The sequence below is a fragment of the Zalophus californianus genome, chromosome 8 (genome assembly GCF_009762305.2).
Source record: "Zalophus californianus isolate mZalCal1 chromosome 8, mZalCal1.pri.v2, whole genome shotgun sequence".
Taxonomy (NCBI): Eukaryota; Metazoa; Chordata; class Mammalia; order Carnivora; family Otariidae; genus Zalophus; species Zalophus californianus.
The window spans coordinates 16,586,966-16,605,225 of NC_045602.1; the positions used below are offsets into that span (position 1 = coordinate 16,586,966).

The following is an 18,260-nucleotide window of genomic DNA, read 5'->3' on the forward strand; positions in this document are numbered from 1 at the left end:
CCACACGCTGGGGAGTCACCTGGGACAGGGGACTGTAGCCTGCAGTTGTCAACACAAGAGCCTGGCTCTGGAGCTTTCCTGAGAACAGCCCTCAAGGAAAGGTGACAGGGTCCCCTCGCACAAGGGATGCAGGCTCCAACCCCGCCCCCGCGGTCCTGAGAAGAGAGGACTCCAGCTGGGCAGGGGCTGGGCCCCCATCCAGGAAGCTCTGACCCTGAGGGTTGAGCGCCCTCTGCTGGCCTGACAGCTCCACACGGGCCCAGCCCACGGACCCACCGGGGCTGCGGGCCTGGAAGCCTGGAGTCTCCAGAGCACTGACCGTGCGAGGGGCCAGGAAGTGTTAAGTCAGGGGTGTCACCCTCTCCAGGACCCACATTCATCAGTGTTCCAAAGCCAGGGCTTTTTAAGTAGCTACCTGGACAGCGGCAGGAGGGGGCTGAGAGGGGCAGGGAGTGCAGAGGATGGGAACTCCCGTGTGTCTGGTGTGTCCACATGCGGGGCAGACGGCACCAGCACACGGGGAGCCTGCTAATCGGCAAGCATATCTACAGTGCCCCTTTCTGGGGCTGGTTTTACTTTCTGATTAGCAATTCAATTCATTTTTATGTTAAAGCATGTGTATCCTTTGCAGGAATAGAATGCAAAATGCTTTTTTTTTTAAAAGCTAAATCATGAAACTTCAGAGATTTTCCGGCTTTGGGTTGCAACCCCAGATTTCATGGAGGGGTGGTGGTGGCAAATGCATTCTCCTCTGCCCTCACAGGTGGTTCAAAATGTCTGAGAAACACCTGCAGGAATGGCCACCCAGGCCATGCACATGCACCCTTCGTAGGGCGTGGGTGTTACTGGTCAGAAGAAAGGGGCACTGGTGTGATGCATGGAGGGGTCAAGCTGTCTTCACACGGGAGGCTGGCCGTCGGCACAGCACGGACAGGCTTGCCTGGACGCTCCTCGAGGCTCCCTGAACGCTGCCTCTCCATTATGCCCAGAGACGTGACCTCAGATAAGCTCTTCTGCTCCCGTCCCCGAACACGGGTGTATGTGGAGCTCCACAGGGGGTCGGGACAGATGATCAGGAGCTGCAAATCCCCACCACTCAGGGCCAAGCAGAACCAGAACTACCACCTACCATTAGACCTTGATTCTCACCCAAAGTCGAAGTAGCACATGAAAAACATGTCTTTTAGATGCTTCCCATGTGTTAAATCTCCCTCAAAGAAAGACCCGTGCCATACATTTTTATCTCTGAGAAGGTGACGTCTCTGCTCCTAGGGCACCGGAGCGAGGTCCCTCACTTTCCCTTTCCTGTCTTGGCTGCCAGGAGATTCAGAACGAACTGCGTGCAAACCTGTAGCTACTGATCCCGTCTAGACCACAGGGCTCTGGTTCATCTTACCTTTATTTCAAAGCTCTCTCTTCCCTTAGCTCCTGTGACTCCACAAAGCCCCCTTCTCCTCCCTTGGCCTCAGAGGCTCCTCCTTCTCCGTGACCGTCCCTGGGCTGCTGGGTCTCTGGGGTTCCCTCCTAAGCCCTTCCCTCCGCCCTGCACGTCCATTCTCTGGGCAACCTCATCCGCTCCCAGACTTTCAACATCACCTCCAAGCTGACGCCTCCCACACCTGCCTCCTAGGCCTGACAGGTCCCTGGCTCTAGCCTCATGGATTCGTCCTCCTGTGTCTGTCAGACAGACACTTTACACTCTACACATCCCCCTGAGACCTGCCCCTCCGCTCCTTACTTCCGCTGGTGCACACGGTCGGTCAGCAGATGATATGCACGTTACCGTGGAGATATTTTACAACCCTCTGCGTCCCCCTCACACCAACCACTGCTGGCCTGCCTCCAGCCCTCCCCTGGAGCATCACTGGCCTGGTCGCTGGGCCCCCTGCCCCTGCCTGGTTCCTTCCAACCCCACTCTACTCCCAACCGGATGGGCCAGTGAGTCACTCCCCTACTTAAAACTCCTCCTTGGCTGCAAGACAAGTCAGGCTCCCTACACGCCCTCCATGACCTGGACTCTGCCCGTTGTCTCCCGCTTCCTTCAGGATGATGCTCCACTGCACTCAGTTCCCCACACGCGACCCCCATGGCTAGCCTCCGCTTAGGCTGTGCCCTCTGCCAGGGATGCCCCTGTGCCCTAGTGCTGGCTAGAGAAGCGCCCACTCCCTGATGCTGCTCACACCTTGGTGGCAGGTGTGTCTGTGCGCCTGGCTCCCTGCCCCCTGGGCCCCCCCAGGAACATCCTGGCAGAGCCCCCAGCTCACCAAGAACTGGACGACATCCTCGGGCCTGTGCTTAGCCGACTTGAATGCAGCCAGCCGGGTAACCACCAGGATCTGGTACTCCACGTGGCCTGACATCATCTTGCCCCGCACCTCCTGGTGCTGGGGCACGGTCAGGTCGAGGCCCGTGTGGACATTCTGAACTCGCCTGCCAAAGGGAGAGAAGGCAAAGGAAGCTCAGGTTCAAGTCAGCAGGCTTCTTGAGCGACACGCAGACAGGACCTCAGGGGGATCCTGCAGGCCTGGGTGGGGGGCACTCTGCAGGCTGTCCTCAGTGGTCACTGCTTTGGGCCACCTGCCCCGCCACACACCAGCCCCTCCTAAGGCCTGGCTTCCCAAGCCTCAAGCATGGGCCCTACCTATGGGCTGCTCCCAGACCCAGGGCCGTCCCCAGCAGCAAAACAACTGAGAGCAGAAGAGACGGGCTTGTGGAAAGTCACCCACGGGGAGGACTCATGCACCATACACTTGGTGCATGAGCCCCTGCAGGATTCGGAGGGATGGCATCTGGGGGCTCTATTCCCGACAAGGAAAGTGCCTGGTTCCCTGCGCGTAGTGCAAGAACAAGACGCCGCCGGGAGCCTGGGTAGACACGCATCTTCAGCGAACCGGAGGGCAGCGGGGCTACAACAGAACCTGCCCAGGGCCCTGGATGCAGGGTCCTCATTAGCCTCAGGGCCCTGCAAGGCACTGAGAAGGCTGCTGCATGAGGCTTGGGGAGGGTGCTCAGCAAAACACAGCTCTTGCAGAATCTGTCAACGCTACACCAGGGTACTGAGCTGTATGGGGGGCAAACAAGTCATGAAACGTTTTCCCTGAAGTGATAAAAAAAAAATGGTAACTGCATCCCCATCCTTTGTAAGGGGGTAATGCAGATCCATGCATACAAATACATGTGGACAGGACCCCTCATCATCAAGGTCGAAACCTACTACGGGCTTGGCAGGACTTCCAGAACACAAGTAAAGGGGTGCTCCTAGGAGGAGGGTGCTTCTGGGCTAAAACTGTACCAGGGCAAGGCCCTTTCCCTCTCTGGACTAAGGTCCCAATCCCTCAAAGACACTCTGGCCCCCAGGACTCCTTCTGCACGGATTTCTCCCACCTGCACACCAGGCATGCAACACAGTCACCATGAGGATGCCGTTTGTCACCCACCAGGGACAACGCCATACGCCCGCATGTGAAGTGTGCACCTACACGAGCATTTTCATGGGACACAGAGCACACTGCCATAGGCACTGATGACTCAGGGAGGCCCAGGAGACACCAGATGTACCTGTGTGAGATGGAAAACCACACCTAAGGTATCAGCCCTCCTTTCCTTTGGCCAGTAACTGAATGAGCGTGCTTGGCCTTCCGCCGAGCGAGCCGGGCTGCTCCTGGCTTAGCGCGAGGTGTGCACGCGTGTTCCTGTGGCGAGCGCAGGAATGCAGAGCCCACTCAAGGTGAGCCTCGCGGCAGCCAGCACTGCTGCAAGCTCTCGGGACCTCACCTGAGCCACTCCTGCTCTGGCAGCTCTACGGGGGACACCACCGCTGGGACCCATTTAAAGAGCGGGAAGGAGACAACAAGGGAGTCAGTCACCTGCCTGGGTCTCCGCATGTCAGAGCTACCCCAGAGCCGGGGCTGCCTCTTGCAGGGTGGAGGGAGGACTCAGGATCATTATGGCAATGAAGCACAGGTGGGTGGAAGTGCAGAGGAGGGGGGCCTACGGCCGGGCTCACGCTCTCCCTCTCAGTACCCCGCATCTGACCACAACGGGACATGCAGTCCACAATCCCGCTGCCTTCCGCTGTCCCTCCTGTTCCCGTCACGCCTCCTCAGCAGGAAGGCCCTGGGTTGCCACGGCTGGAACCACGGCTTCAGGCCCCAGCTCTCCCGCCCTGTCCCGAACTCTCCAGTTCTCTGCCTCCTTTGTACTGGGGCCCAGCAGCTGCCCGGGACGGGGACAAACGCTCAGACATGCCAGCCGGTCCCACAGGGAATTCATGGCCACAAGCAGCAAGCTGCAGCCCGGGCCTGGCACCCCTCCCTTGCTCTAGACCTGGGCTTCTCCAAGTGTGGTCCCCGCCACATCGGTGCCACCTGGGAAATTCAGGCCACTGCATCAGAAGCCCCGGATGTTGGGGGGGGAGGGTGGCGGTGGACACACCATCTTCATGTTGACAACTCCTCCAGGGAACCGATGCACCTGAGCCAACTCACTCTCCCACGCCCCTGGGCCCTAGGCAAACTGTTGCCATAAAAGGCCAGATGATAAACATTTTAGGCTTTGCAGGACAGAGATCTCTGTCACAACTACTCAACTTAGCCATGTGGCATGATAGCAGCCACAACCGATACAGAAACTTTATTTATGGGCGTGATGTGGCTCACGGGCGTAGGTTGGTCAGCTACGCCTTAGACCAAGCTTCTCGAACCTCACGGGCATTCGAGCCACCTGAGGAAGCTGCCAATAGGCAGATCTGGATTCAGCAGGTCGGGGACGGGGCCCGAGAGTCTGCATTTCCAGCCAGCTCCCCCGTGATGCTGATGCTATTCTGCTGTTCCCGGGACCATCCACTGAGCAGCTAGACATGGGGTCTAAGCCGCCTCTCTCAACAAACCCCCGATAACCCCCCAATGCCTGTTCTCCCCTGACAGCCCTGCTTCTTATTTCACCGAGAAGGGCGGCAATGAGAGAAATCCCTGAGCCTCCCCCACTGCTGGGGACACACTGGTTGGCTCCTACCTGAGGCCATCTCCTACTCAAGGCACGCTTCTGCAAGCTTCTGCAAGTCTTCCTTCCCCCCTTCTCTCTCCCTCCACCCCCTCCCACTGTCCCCCTGCTCCCAAACCCACAGTTCTTCACTGCCTCACCCAACACTCCCCCAGGCCCACTCCACTCCAGCCATGCTGGCCTCCTTGCTGGTGCCCAAGCACCAACCCCCCCCCCCGCCCCTGCCCCAGGACATTGGCTCTGCTGTCCTCTCTGCTTGTTCAGTCTTGTTCAAGATATCCTCGTGGCTCTCTCCCTTAGGGAGCTTGTCAGGATCTGCCCAACTGCCACCCAACAGAACGACACTCCTGGACAAAACAGCACTCGCTCCTATCTCTTTTTCCCTGCCGCTGAATTTTCCTTCATACCATTTATCATCCCTGACACATCATCTGTTTACCTCCTGTCCAGCTGTTCCCACTAAAGCTCCATGAGATGGGCTTCATTCTGTTCACTGCTGTGCCCTAGAATCTGAACCAGTCCTTGGCACAGAGCAGGTCAGTAGCTGCTGGACGAACGCAGGTATGAGTGCATGCGGTGATGAGCGGTGGGGGGCTGCGCTGGGGCCTGACTGTGAAGAGCCTGCCCAGTGGCTGGTCTCAAGCGTCTGGACCCACCCTGTGGGCCAGGTGCAAGCAGGGAGTGAGCACCGGCCCCTGGGCCTTCATCACCAGCACCCATGACCGTGGGCAGGCCCTGCCGGGTTGGGGGAGGGAGGAAAGCCACCCATCCCCTTCCCAAGCACCCGCACCAAAGTCACACCCCATCTGCGTGTGGCCGAGAGGGGTGTCTGCGGCCGGTACTACTCATATTTTCCAATCTCAAACCTCCTTTTTGCAGAGAATGAAACAGGCTCAGGGAGAGGTGACTTAGGAAGCACCAGGTACACCTCTTATGCCTATGAAGACACAGCCTGTGACCTCCCTGGGCCATGCAGGGGGGCACCAAGCAGGTTCTGGGATCAGGGTTTACTTACAGAATCACATTTTTCTAGACCTGAAGTCACAGGGGAGCTCAGATTACAGCTGGTAAAAGAACAGTTGGGCTAGGAAAGACATACATTCATTTATGCAATAAACTGGCACCTTAGACCAAGGTCCTGTGTAGGGGGAATGAGAGTGGGGTCTATGAAAATACCTTAAGTGAGTCACTCTACAAAAGACTCAAAGCATGTGCATCCCACGCTTCCCAGGATCCATCTTGCACAGGGTCCCCCAGGTCTGGGTCAGGGTGAGCCCCCCCCCCCCCCCCCCCCCCGCCCCGCACCTTCTGCCTCTGAGGCCTCTACTTGCACTTCTCCTGAGCTACCTCCTTGAGGAGCTGCCACCTCTTCTCCCCACTTCACCTGGTTAACTCCTACTCTTCCTGAGGGACGTGGCCTCATTCGCCCACTCCTCGAAGCCGGGTTCCGCACTTGCACTGTGTTCCCAAGGAACCTGAACCTACTGCCCCCCCTTAGCTTCTGGCCCCCCGCAGATGTGTGTTCATTCCGTGTCCCCTGCAGGGCCGGGCCTTTTCTGATTCACCCCCATCCCCAGGGCCGCGCACCGGGCCTGGCACACAGTGAGCACTGAAAGGAGCCATGAACTGTATTTTCGGGCTCAAAAGAAATGAACGCACGTCGGCAAAGGGGACCGGAGACCCCCCTCTCCGCCCGCCTGCGGGGCCAGCCAATCCCGGCCTTCCACTGGGTCCGGGGCGAGTTCGTTACCCTTTTAAGGGCCTCAGTTTTCCCCATCTGTAAAACGGGGACACTCAATGCGCCCACCTCTCCTGCAGGGCGGTGGAGGGGCCCACCCCGGACAACCCGCCGGGGCGCTGGCAAGGCCGCGCGGCGGGCCCACCGGGCCGGACGCCTCCGCCTGCTCCTCCGACGAGGGCGCGTCCGGCTCGTTCGCGCGCACCCGAGACGCGGCGCCGGGCACTGGGGTCTGGCTCACCTGGAGGTGACGAGCACCGCCGGGGACTGCATGACCGCGGCGACTCCGGGCGGGGCGCACGGTCACGGGACCCGCGGGCGCCAGCGTCGCCCGCGTCCCCGCCCCGCGCGCTCGGCCCGCCCCGGCTCCAGCCTCCGCCCGCCCCCTGGTGGCCACCGAGCTCCGCCAGCGGCCGCCGTGAATTTCCGGCCTTTCTGGAACTTTGAGCAGTGACCGCGCACCGACTGCCCTGCGCCGGCTCGGCGCTGCCGGAGGCCCGTGTCCAGCTAGGCCACGCCCCCTGTCCCCCCACCCGCACCCCCCGTGCCCGGACCAGGGTCCTGAGCCAACGCGGCGGCCTGGAGGCACGCGAGGATAAGCGCAGGAGGCTTGTTGGTAACCTCAAGGCCTGGGCTGCGCCACTTGTCCTGGTGGCGACAGCGCCCGGGTCACTTAGGAGAGTGCCCAGAGTGTCCCGGTTCACACGGTAAATTACTGGGCTCTGCTGCCTTGGGGAGAGTGTTGGGAAACAAGGCAGCCAGTGGTCATGGCCCCGGGGGTGCTTAGAGGAGGGTCAGATGAGGTAACCTATAACCCAGCAAACAAGATCAGTTAGACCCGCGGGTGGGGCGTTGTCCCAAGAAGCAGCCCCTGACGACTCCAGAGGCCTTCCAGTGGCTCTCCTGAAAGAGGCCAACAGGGCCTTCTCAACAAAAGCTTCTCAAAGCTTCTTTCCTCTCCCCTGCTAAAGAGATAATTGTTTTGACTCTTGTTAAAACCCCAGCGAAGACTTCCTGAGACTACTTCAGTGGGCTCTGGACTATCACAGCAGGGGGATCAGGCTCAGCTCCGTAGAGCAAGGTCCCGTGGGGATCGATGCCCAAGGGTCTGGAGGAGACAGCAAGGGGAGGGGGTTCCTGCTCAGCCCACCTAGCAGGATTCTTGCTGAAGGCAGGCCAGAGCTTAGACTTCAAAGGTGCAGATGTGGAGGGTGATCAGATTCCCTCTGGGGTGGGGTGGGGTGGTGGGATGGTGGGAGGCAATTGTCTCTTAGCTGACTCAACAGGATTCTTGCTAAGACTGGGCCATCCATGCAGGTGGCAGGGGGAGAGTGGGGTCAAGGTCAAGGCCGATTGGAGAAGAGGGATCAGAGGAGCCTGAAGTTTGGTCAAGGAGACAGTCCAGGAAGATCTAGGGAAGCACTTACACCCTGAGCACAGGTGGGGGGTTGAGGGGACTCCCCCTTGTTGCTGCAACTGGTAGCTTGCCTGTCACCCGTGGCTTGCAGGGAAGTGAAACTCACCCCTGGCCCCAGGGTTCCTGAGCACAGCCCTGGGGCACTTGGGGCTCCTGGTGCCTGCCAAGAACATGACTGGCTCCCCAGAACAGAGTGACCCGGTCCCTGAGAGCAGTCCCACTTTCTGTGTCTGTGGGTCCTGCTTGCCCCTATGTGGCTCCAGTGGATAATTGTATACAATGCACGGAATGCGGGATCTAAATCTGATATTTTCTGCTTCCTGCCTGACTCAGGGAGCCCCTTCCATGGCTGAAGCGGCAATAATGCAAACCACATTGCAGAGGATCTTCTAATTTCCCTTCGCACTGCCCTGGAGGAATGCTGCAGGCATCAGTTTCCCCGTACCCCAGGGAAGTCCCTGGGCCCCAGGGGCAGTGCAATCCGCAGCCCATGGGGAGTCTCATCTGAGCTCTGGCCACATCAGGTACTAACACTGCCCTTGTTTCTGGTGGGGTGGGTCTTCTGGGGATCTGCTGATTTTTCTCTGTCCTCTAAAGTGATGCTTCAGCACTGTAGGGGTCTAGGCATCCCAAGTGGAGCCGGACCACCACCTCCCCGGTTACTCAGCAAACGCTCCCAACCACAGCTCTGGGCCTGCGACCCTGCCAGGTTTTGAGGATGCAGAAGACCCTTGGGGGGCTCATACATCACTCAGGAACAGTTGGAGATGTCAACACGGATGCAGGCCCAAGATGCACAGGGAAAGACAAACAACTAACTCCGCCTGGGGTTGGGCCATACAAGGAACTCTTCCGGGAGGAGGTGGTTCCAGACCTGGGTCATGGAAAAATGTGAATGTTGTCTCTGAGCTTTGGGTTTTCTTACTGGTGTAACACACATAATGGAAACCTTTAATTCACAGCTCTGCTTGAGACTAAATATGACTGGGATGAGAGGAAATGTACGGTAAGCCCTGCAGATTAGCGACCCCGAAGCCATTCACAGTACCCTTCCTCTTCAACTTTTACTGCCATGGAGGCTGGAAAGGTGAAACTCTCATACCCCCAGCCCTCTTTGCATTGAGGAGGGCGCATGTGACAATTCTGGCCACATATATAGAAATTCCTAAGGATGATTTACCTTGCTAGGAGAAAACTCTTTGTTTCTTCCTTGTCTTCTGCCTGGAAAGGAGATGTGTTGCTGGAGAGGCAGCAACCGTCTTGTGGCTGTGAAGCACAAGCATGAATTTGGGACTTACCCATTGAAGGTGGGGACCTGATGGCTCATGAACTATCATACAAGCCCTAGACTCTTTTTTTTTTTTAAGATTTTATTTATTTATTTGACAGACAGACACAGCAAGAAAGGGAACACAAGCAGGGGGAGTGGGGAGAGGGCGAAGCAAGCTTCCCATGGAGCAGGGAGCCCGATGTGGGGCTCAAGCCCAGCACCCTGGGATCATGACCTGAGCCGAAAGCAGACGCTTAACGACTGAGCCACCCAGGCGCCCCTAGACTCTTTCTTGAGATGTGTCAAGACTTCTCCTTGCACAAGTGCTTAGACCACTCTAAGTGGGGGTTTTCTGCAATGGCTTCTTATTGGTATAGCTGTAAAGCACTTCCGTAAGGCCGGAACTAGAAACTGTTCAGTAGGGGGTAGGGGTGCTTGAGGAGGAGGAGGAGGAGGAGGAGAGAGAGAAGACATAAAGTGTGTCCTGGCTAGCCGTGCAAAGCCAACGTGCCTCCAGAGAGCACAGTGTCCTTGGGGCTGGGGAGGAGGGTGTGCCCAGGGGTGGCTAGGTCAGGAGGCAGCAGACACCATGTGGGGCCTGCCCTTGGGGGGCCTTGTGTGCCACGCCCAAGAGTTTACATTTATTCCAAAGGAGAAGTGAGTGGACTCACAGAATGAACAAAGGAAAGAGTATTTCAGGACGGGGACTGGGGTGTGATGAACAGTACTCTTCTAGGAAGCTGAGGCCAGAGTCAAGGTGGGCCTCAGGATGGAAATGACAAGGTGGGGTAGTGAGTGAGGCACCCTTCGCCAGAAGCGTGATTCTGAAGCAGAGGAGGCAAGCAGGGGGTCTTTTAGAACTGTTGTATAGATCTAATTCATCCTCATTGCAGAATAAATACAGAAAATATGGATAGTGCAAAAATGACATAAAATTCACCATTCATTCTATATCAGACATAACAACTATGAACATTTTGTTGCTCCTTCTCTCTTGACATTTTATTCTCTTTCTCTATATATATCTCTTTAAACAATACAAAATCTTACTGGATGTACTATTTTGTAACTTGCTTTATCATTTGTCACCCTGTAAACATTCTTCCATGTTAAATTATCTCCCTCCCAAACCATCATTTTATTTTTTCTTTTTTTATTGTTATGTTAATCACCATACATTACATCATTAGTTTGTGATGTAGTGTTCCATGATTCATTGTTTGTGCATAACACCCAGTGCTCCACGCAGAACGTGCCCTCTTTAACACCCATCATCAGGCTAACCCATCCCCCCACCCCCCTCCCCTCTAGAACCCTCAGTTTGTTTTCCAGAGTCCAATGTCTCTCATGGGTCGTCTCCCCCTTTGACTTACTCCCCTTCATTCTTCCCCTCCTGCTATCTTCTTCTTTTTTTTCTTAACATATATTGCGTTATTTGTTTCAGAGCTACAGATCTGTGATTCAACAGTCTTGCACAATTCACAGCGCTCACCATAGCACGTACCCTCCCCAATGTCTATCACCCAGCCACCCCATCCCTCCCACCCCCCACCGCTCCAGCAACCCTCAGTTTGTTTCCTGAGATTAAGAATTCCTCATATCAGTGAGATCATATGATACCCAAACCATCATTTTAAATCTTTACTTAGGATGCCATGTACCGACATACAATAACTTACTTGTCCAGTCCTTAAGGTATGGGTATATGATGGAAAGGTGGGGTGTGGGGCAGGAGATGACTGGGTGGTCTTTTCAAGGCTAGCTGGCTGTTTGAGCCAGATACACCAGGAGGCCGTTTGGGAGCAAAGTGCTAATGTGTCAAAAAACACTTTGGTGAGTCTCTGTGTCCTTTGTTGAGTAAACGAAGGTCTCAGGAGATGGGGAGAAGAGCAGGAAGACCAAGAGCTTCATCTTTTTGTGTTAAAAAGTAATGGACACTTGGGAGGAGTTGTCTGTTGGCAGCTCGTGAGCTCCGGGAGAGGCAGGTGAGGTGCGTACCCCAGCCAGCTGGAGAAGGGCGCTGCTGGGAAGGTGGCGTCCCGGGGCTGCCTTGACCCTGTTCTGCTCTGTGATGCTCCTCCAGGACCCCCCCCCCCCCCCCCCCCCCCCGCCTGGGGCACGGCAAATCCAGCCTTTCTGTTTGGATGCTAAAGGAAAGGGGCTGCCCAAGTCTGGAGAACTTGGGCGCACACACAGGGACACAAAGCTTTCAGTGGCTTTGATATCGGCCACCAGACCTTTCCCAGGAGGCTGGGCACAGAGCTCCTCCCCAAACCCACGCCAGCCCTGGGTTCGTTTCCTTAAATCCTCTCAAATTTGTTAAGGGCAAAGTGATATTTCTTGTTTTAGAAGGACATGTATTCGATTCCAGTGAGGTTAAACATGTTTCCGCCGGCTTCTCGGTCTCAGAATGTTTCTTTCTAACACTCCTGTTTATTTCCTTTGCGTGTGTTAAAAATTGGGCCGTTGGTCTTTTTCTTACTGATTTGTAAGAATGCATTATATATGAAAGATCCTAACCTTTTCTGATACCTATTATCCCGTTTGTCTTTAACTTATTGTTCCCCGTAAGTTTTTATTTTGAGAAGGTTTCAGATTCACAGAGAAGTGGACCGGTTCATACGCCACATGTACACCCTTCGTCAAGGCCCACGCTGGGTTTCCGAGATGGAACCCGCAGATGACCAGGGGAGCAGGGCTGGACAAAGGGGGGCCGAGTGCTAAGGTTACAGCAGAGGCACAACCCGGGGCAGGTCCTCCTGAGTTGAGAGGAGGAGGCAGGACTTGATCCCCTCACACTCACTAGACCAGCTGTTGGTTGTGGGCCCCCCCAGGAGGGGTCTGACCTTGGTGAGGCAGCTCACTCTCTTCAGTCACCACAAGTCCCAGGGAGCAGAGACTCAACCCTCCCAGCAGCAGCGAGGGGGTCAGTCCTTCAGCCCCGGAAAGAGAGAGGGGTGTGGGGCTGCCCTAGCAGAGTAACTGCACAGTGGTGAACGCTGCCATTTGCCTTCCCTTTCTCTCTCTGCATTTTTCCTGAAACACTGAAGCGTTCCTCGCAGACGCCATGACACTTCACTCTCAGCACTGGAGTGTGCGCTTTCTTAGAAGCACAGCGCGGGGCCTTGTCCCGCATAACCGCAGTGCAGTGGTCCTACTCGGGAAATGTGACACGGACGCATTACTCTTACCTAACATACGATCATATCCCAGTGTGCCCACCTGTCCCAATGATGGCTTTTCTTCACAATGGCTCGCCTGTCCTCCTCTTAAGCAAGAATCGAGTTGAGGGTCATGCACCGTATTCAACTGTCGTGTGCATTTAGTCTCCTTCGTTCTATGGTGCCCAGGCTTTTCCGTCTTCCCTGACGCTGACATCTGTGGGGCGTCCACACCAATTGTGCAGGCTGCTCCTTGGCTGGTGTTTGTCTAGTGATTTCTCAGGGTTCCCTGCAGGTGATTAGGCGGGACACGTGATTGCCAGTGTCTCTCATGATTGGTGATGTCGAGTTGGATAATTTTCCTAAGGTCAATTCTGTTTTTTAAATTTTTCACATGCAGGTTTTGTAGTTTTTAAGTTTTTTATGTAGTTCCCACCCTTGGTGGTTTTTACAATGAAATGATACTTAGAGAAGTATTCCTTACCCCAGACTATATAAATAGTCACACATTTTCTCCAGATATATTTTCCACAACCAATTCTTTGATTCACTGGGAATTCGTTTTGGTTTATGTCATGAGGCAAGGGTCATTTTCTCCCCTAAATACTTAGTTAAGTATCCAGTACCATTCATTGGTAAGTTTTTTTAAACAATTTGTCCTTTCTTCCACTGGAATTGTCACTATGTTGTATACTAAATACTCACAAACACTATTATTTGCAAACATTGTGATCTGGACTCCCTATTTTGTTGCCTTGATCCGTCAGTTCAGCTTAGCAATCCGTGCTACGCGGGAATTCCTTTATACTGATATCTAATAATGAAGCTCTCCGAGGCAGATTTATTGTTTTATGATGTAAACAATGTGCCTCTGTTTTTAGATGGAGGAGAAAGAAGTAAGGGAGGTCCCTGAGGAGAGAAGAGGGCTGGGGTACAGAGCTTGGGTGGGACAGTGACCGACAGGTGGACAGACACACATCTATCAACGCAGCTTGAACCTTTGGTGTGGATGGAGGCTCCTTCCCCTTCCTCTACTCTCTCCACCTAGCATTTCAGTATCATATATTACAGGCATCTTTCCATGCCACACGCCGACTGCTAACTCAGTCTTATAACAGGGGAAGAGCAATCCATGTGAAGGTGTATCATAATTTATTTTATTATGACCCTATTAAAAGCCATTTTGGTAATTTCCAGTTTTCATGATTTCCTCAATATTAAAAATGCTTGTATATTTATCTTTACTTGTGTGAGTATACCCATAACAACTTAAATTCCTACGGGAGTGCTGACTCAAAGCATTTCCTTCTTTCAAATGTTGATGCTGTCACATTGCTCTTGGAAAATCTACGAACTTACGTTCCTGCCAAGGATCTACAGAATGCCCGCTTGTCCACTGCTCACCAATAACGGGTTTTATCTTCTGTGGTTTTACTAACCTGAGAAGTAAAGAAAAAATGACGTCTCGCTGTTCTTTTAATTTGCCATGATTTTGCTGGTGGCTTTTGGGATTTTGATTCTGTCACCCAATGTTTTCCGAAGTCTCTCAGGTTTGTGTCCCCAGCAATGAGGATAAGCATTTTAATTAGAGTCTTCCAACTCTTTATCGAACCCAGGAAGGAAGTCTGGGAGGACAGAACCCAGCTGGGGTGTTGCCCTAAATTAAGGTATTACTTAGAGGTGGATCAGCTACCTAGGTAAGCAGGGAGCACGCGGGGGTGGCCATGGCCTAGGGCCAAGTTCCCAGTTTCATAACCAGCTTCTTCCTCTTCAGGGCAGCCTCAGAGACTGTCTCTCGCAGACGGATCTCACAGATGCCTTTGCCTCGTGGGGCCAGAAGACCCGAGAGAGGCCATCCAACCTGATGACACTGGGTCCCCAGGTCAGCCCCAGGATGCTCCCACTGGACACTCTGCTGTGGGAACCATGACACGTTTTGGCCCCAGTGTCTTCATCCTTGGAGGCGGCTGCAAGGCTTCACATCCCAGATTGGGGGACACAACTGGCCCCTCCAATCTGCTCCTCACCCATGCCAGCCCCCGTCTTCCCAGACGAAGACAGTGTGGTCCCCTATTCATTGTGTGTCTACAACAGAAATCCTGGGTTCCTATTTGACCAAGATCAAAGGACCAGGCATTCCAAATCATTGGATATTCTAAGTACCTGTTTTTTATTCCAAAAGGGGCTTTTTTAAAAAATCTTATGTGTCTACAAAGGTCTCCGAGAAAATCTCCAGAACATTCAGACTACTGATATTCACAAGATAACAAGCTGACAGAAGGGAAATATCTCAAAGACAGTGGCCGGATAGAGGATACTGGATGTACAGGTTAATAAATTAGCCTTCCAACTGGCTAAACTGAGACTGGCCCAGAAAACAGTAAAAGCCATCATTTATTGAGCCAGGCACTGTGGTAAGGACTTTACCTACTTTATGCCCTTTACACCTTGGCACACCCTGACAGGTAGGAATCCCTACCTCCGTTTAAAGATGAGGAGACAGAGGACTGCAGGTTTATTAACTGAACCAAGGTCACAAAGCTAGTGCCCTGCAAAGGTGGTTTGGAAGCCAGGTCTTTATCATGACCCCATACTGTAGTTTCTTTCCTGACCTCAGTGGAGGCCTGTAGTCCCTCGGCAGGGGCTCCAGAGTCTTCCCCCAGACCGGCAGGGCGGTCCTGGTCTTTGTAAATGTGAGGGGAGCGGGGAGTTCGGTCACACTGTGATGCTGTTATAATGAGTGACCAGCAGATGGCGGTGTCCACCAGCCCTTCACCACTTGTCCCAAGGGGAAGGAAGGGCTCTGAGAGATCCCCTGTGGAACTTCCAGGAAAAGAAGCCACCCACTCCTTTCTTCTCTGTCCCCTCTCCTCCCCCACTCAGCAGCCCAGGGCCCAGGGTGTGGGTTGAGCAGGTGGTCCCAAGGCCAGGCTGCAGCCGACCCGGTGTGGATGCCAGAGCCATTGCCTGGGAGCCTGGGGAGAGGCAGCCCTGGGTTGAGCATGGCAAATTCCTGGGAGCCTGATGCCGCCCGAAGCCCGGGACATCAGACATGGGGCTGAGCCAGAGCCCTGCCGCAATCTTCCCACACCCAAGCAGCCTCCGCCCAGGTCTTTCCGGGGGAGAGGACTGCTGCAGAGACCAGAAGCCCCGGATGCAATGGTAGCTGGCTCCCTCCCTCTGTGGGCCTTGGTCACCATCTTCCCTTCACACCCTTCCAGGGAGACTGTCTTCAGGGGCAGAACCCCAGGCTCACCCGGGGCCCTGCCTCCTCACCACTAACCCTCTCTCCAGCTTTGTGTTGCAAAGGCCGGGGGCCATGGTGGGTCCAGACTGAGGAAGGCTCTTGGCTGGGTCCCCGGCAGTGGGCCCCACCCTCACAGGCTCTCCACCTCTCACAGCTGGGCCCACGGTGGCCATTTGATTGTCAACCTCACTGTGCATTTGCCAGGAAGGGCTGAGGGACATGCAGCCCCAGGTTAGGGGCTGGATTTGGATTCTGGTCTCTAGACTCTCAGGAGCTTCGACCAGTCACAGTCAGGGGGCATCTCTTTTATCTTCCAAAATACTGCTTGGCTGCAGGGACCCAGAACCCTTCCAGAATAATGCTTGGCTTGCCTGGTGGACAGGGCAGAGGCTGAGCCCTCATCTGCCTCATCTACAGGGCGCCTGAGGCACAGGTGGGATGAGACCAGCTGAGCTGCATGGACAGCAAAGGCACAGGATCACAGAAGGGACCCGCCATCCTGGACGGTTCAAGGCCAAAGAACAGAGCGCTGATCGCTTCCTTTCCCAGAGACTTGGCTTCTCTGTGGACAGCAGAAGCCGAGGAGCAGGCCACCTTTGAGGGACCTCCGGTGCTCCTATCATCAGACCGGGAGGCCCGGTGTCTGGTGTGGCAGGAGACCTTGTTCAAGGCTGAGCAGGCTGCAGCTGGGGCCAGTGCAATTCCTGGTGCTTGAAGGTCACTATGAGGAGGCTCTAGCTGGCGGAATCCAGGACAGCTGCTGACCCTTGAGCCACAAGGGTTTGAACTGCATGGGTCCACCTGTATCTGCATTTATTTCAATAAACACAGGACAGTACTGTAAATGTGTTTTCTCTTCCTTATGATTTTCTCAATGACATTTGCTTTTTTCTGGTTTATTGTTAGAATACAGTACATAATACATGTAATATACAAAACGTGTGTGATAACCAAAATTGACGGTTTATGTTATCAGCGAGGCTCCTGGTCCGTGGGATGCTATTCATAGTTAAGTTGTGAGGGAGTGAGAAAACAAATTCAGATTTTTGACTGCGCAGGGGCAGGGGGATGACACCTAACCCCTGCCTTGTTCAAGGGTCAAATGTAACTTCCTAAAGGGCATCGATCCAGCGTGCCAGGCTGGTGCTCCGGATGACATGTGACCTCCCTTTGAGAGCTGTCGTGGCCATCACAGGTGCAGTGTGGAGAACTTGCTCACACTCAGAACTCTCAGAAGGGTGCGTGGGATAGGGGGCTTCTCATCTCTACAGGTGCACAATTTGTCATCACTCAGGTATGGTGCGGAACATTGGCCCAAATAACTCAAAATGTTCCTTTGGGTTCTGGGATTCTGTGACCTGAACCAGAGTCCTGGTGCTCTGAGAAAGCACACAGCTTCTGCAAGGAACAGAGGACCAGCAAAGCGCTCTCCACGGGCCGGGTCTGGAGGTGAGAATGTGGGGATCCTTTCTGCCCACCCCAGTCAGTGAACACCCACCCCAACCACCAGGCTGCTTTTAACCCTCTTCCCCCCTTGCAGCCAGTCTCACCTCCTCTCTCTGAAGGGAAGACAGCTGGAGTCTGGATTTTGGGGGGTCAGGGAGCGGTCACTAGACTGATGAGCGGAAGTGAGAAGTTTTCTGCAGCCCTCTTGGAACTTCCTGCACTGGCCTCAGGGCCTCATCCACAGCTTCCCAGTGACTTCTGGGGCAACACAGAGAACAGAGGAAACTCCCTTCGAAAGCATCATGAAGAACACGACTTCTGAGTCTTCAGGCCGGGAGTGCAAGCTCCCTCTTGCCCGGCCCACCCCCCCGAAGGCTCCCCCATCCCCCAAGAGGAGGCCCCAAGCATGCCTGGTCCAGCCTGGCATTGTGCGCCCACCGAGGGCCACCTGCTCAGCTTCACAGGGATGGAGAGTCAGGGATGGAGGACTAGAAACTGCTGGTCTCACATTTCTCTCTCCTGTGGGAGGGCACCGTCTTCACTGCAGACAGATACTTAGTCCTGGGCCCCAAGACATCCAGAGACAGGGATCAGGTCAGGCCCCGTGTGTGTGGGCCTGACCCGCTAGGCCATCAGGTCACATCATGGAAACTTAGCAGTTGGAGCACATGCTCCTGCGAGCCCGCCCTGCTCTGAGCTCTGTGGCCCTGAAGCCGGGAGGACAGGATGTGTTCCACAGCAGATGTCGTCAGCTCCTAGCCAGCAGCAGTGGCAGGGAGACACTGTCATGGTCTTCACCTGCACCGGACCAGAGAGTTTATTCTCTGCCAAGAATTTTCCAGGGAGCTAGAGAGGAAAGGCAGGGCCCTCTGCCTGTTCACCGGGGTTGGGGAGGGTATTACAGACCAAGTCCTTCCCATGCCTGCCTCCCCCATGGGCAGCCAAGGGTTGGGCAAAAACAGCTGGCAACTCCAGGCTCT

The 18,260-nt window shown here is 54.8% G+C and overlaps 1 protein-coding gene and 1 long non-coding RNA gene across 8 annotated transcripts in view; one reads left to right on the forward strand and one right to left on the reverse strand.

The window, feature by feature from the left end:
- Nucleotides 1-7,127, reverse strand: part of HS1BP3 (HCLS1 binding protein 3) — a 93,479-nt gene extending 86,352 nt beyond the window's left edge. For all 6 annotated transcript variants that reach the window (XR_003524635.2, XR_003524634.2, XM_027621894.2 and 3 more), the window contains exons 1-2: nt 6,981-7,127; nt 2,265-2,430 (exon numbers count right to left, since the gene is read on the reverse strand). Coding sequence is in view for 4 of the 6 variants with exons in the window: in XM_027621894.2 (XP_027477695.2) it covers nt 2,265-2,430; nt 6,981-7,012 (198 nt within the window). In the remaining 2 variants the exon portion in view is untranslated. The remainder of the gene's footprint in view (nt 1-2,264; nt 2,431-6,980) is intronic.
- Nucleotides 7,128-7,308: 181 nt separating this feature from the next.
- On the forward strand, nt 7,309-16,655 carry LOC113937522. Of its 2 annotated transcripts, XR_003524637.1 has the most exons (6): nt 7,309-7,446; nt 8,490-8,680; nt 14,204-14,284; nt 14,362-14,469; nt 14,804-15,001; nt 16,252-16,655. It is a non-coding gene; the product is annotated as an uncharacterized LOC113937522 (long non-coding RNA). The 2 variants fall into 2 exon arrangements; XR_003524636.2 differs by having other exon boundaries at nt 14,362-15,001.
- Nucleotides 16,656-18,260: the final 1,605 nt, after the last annotated feature.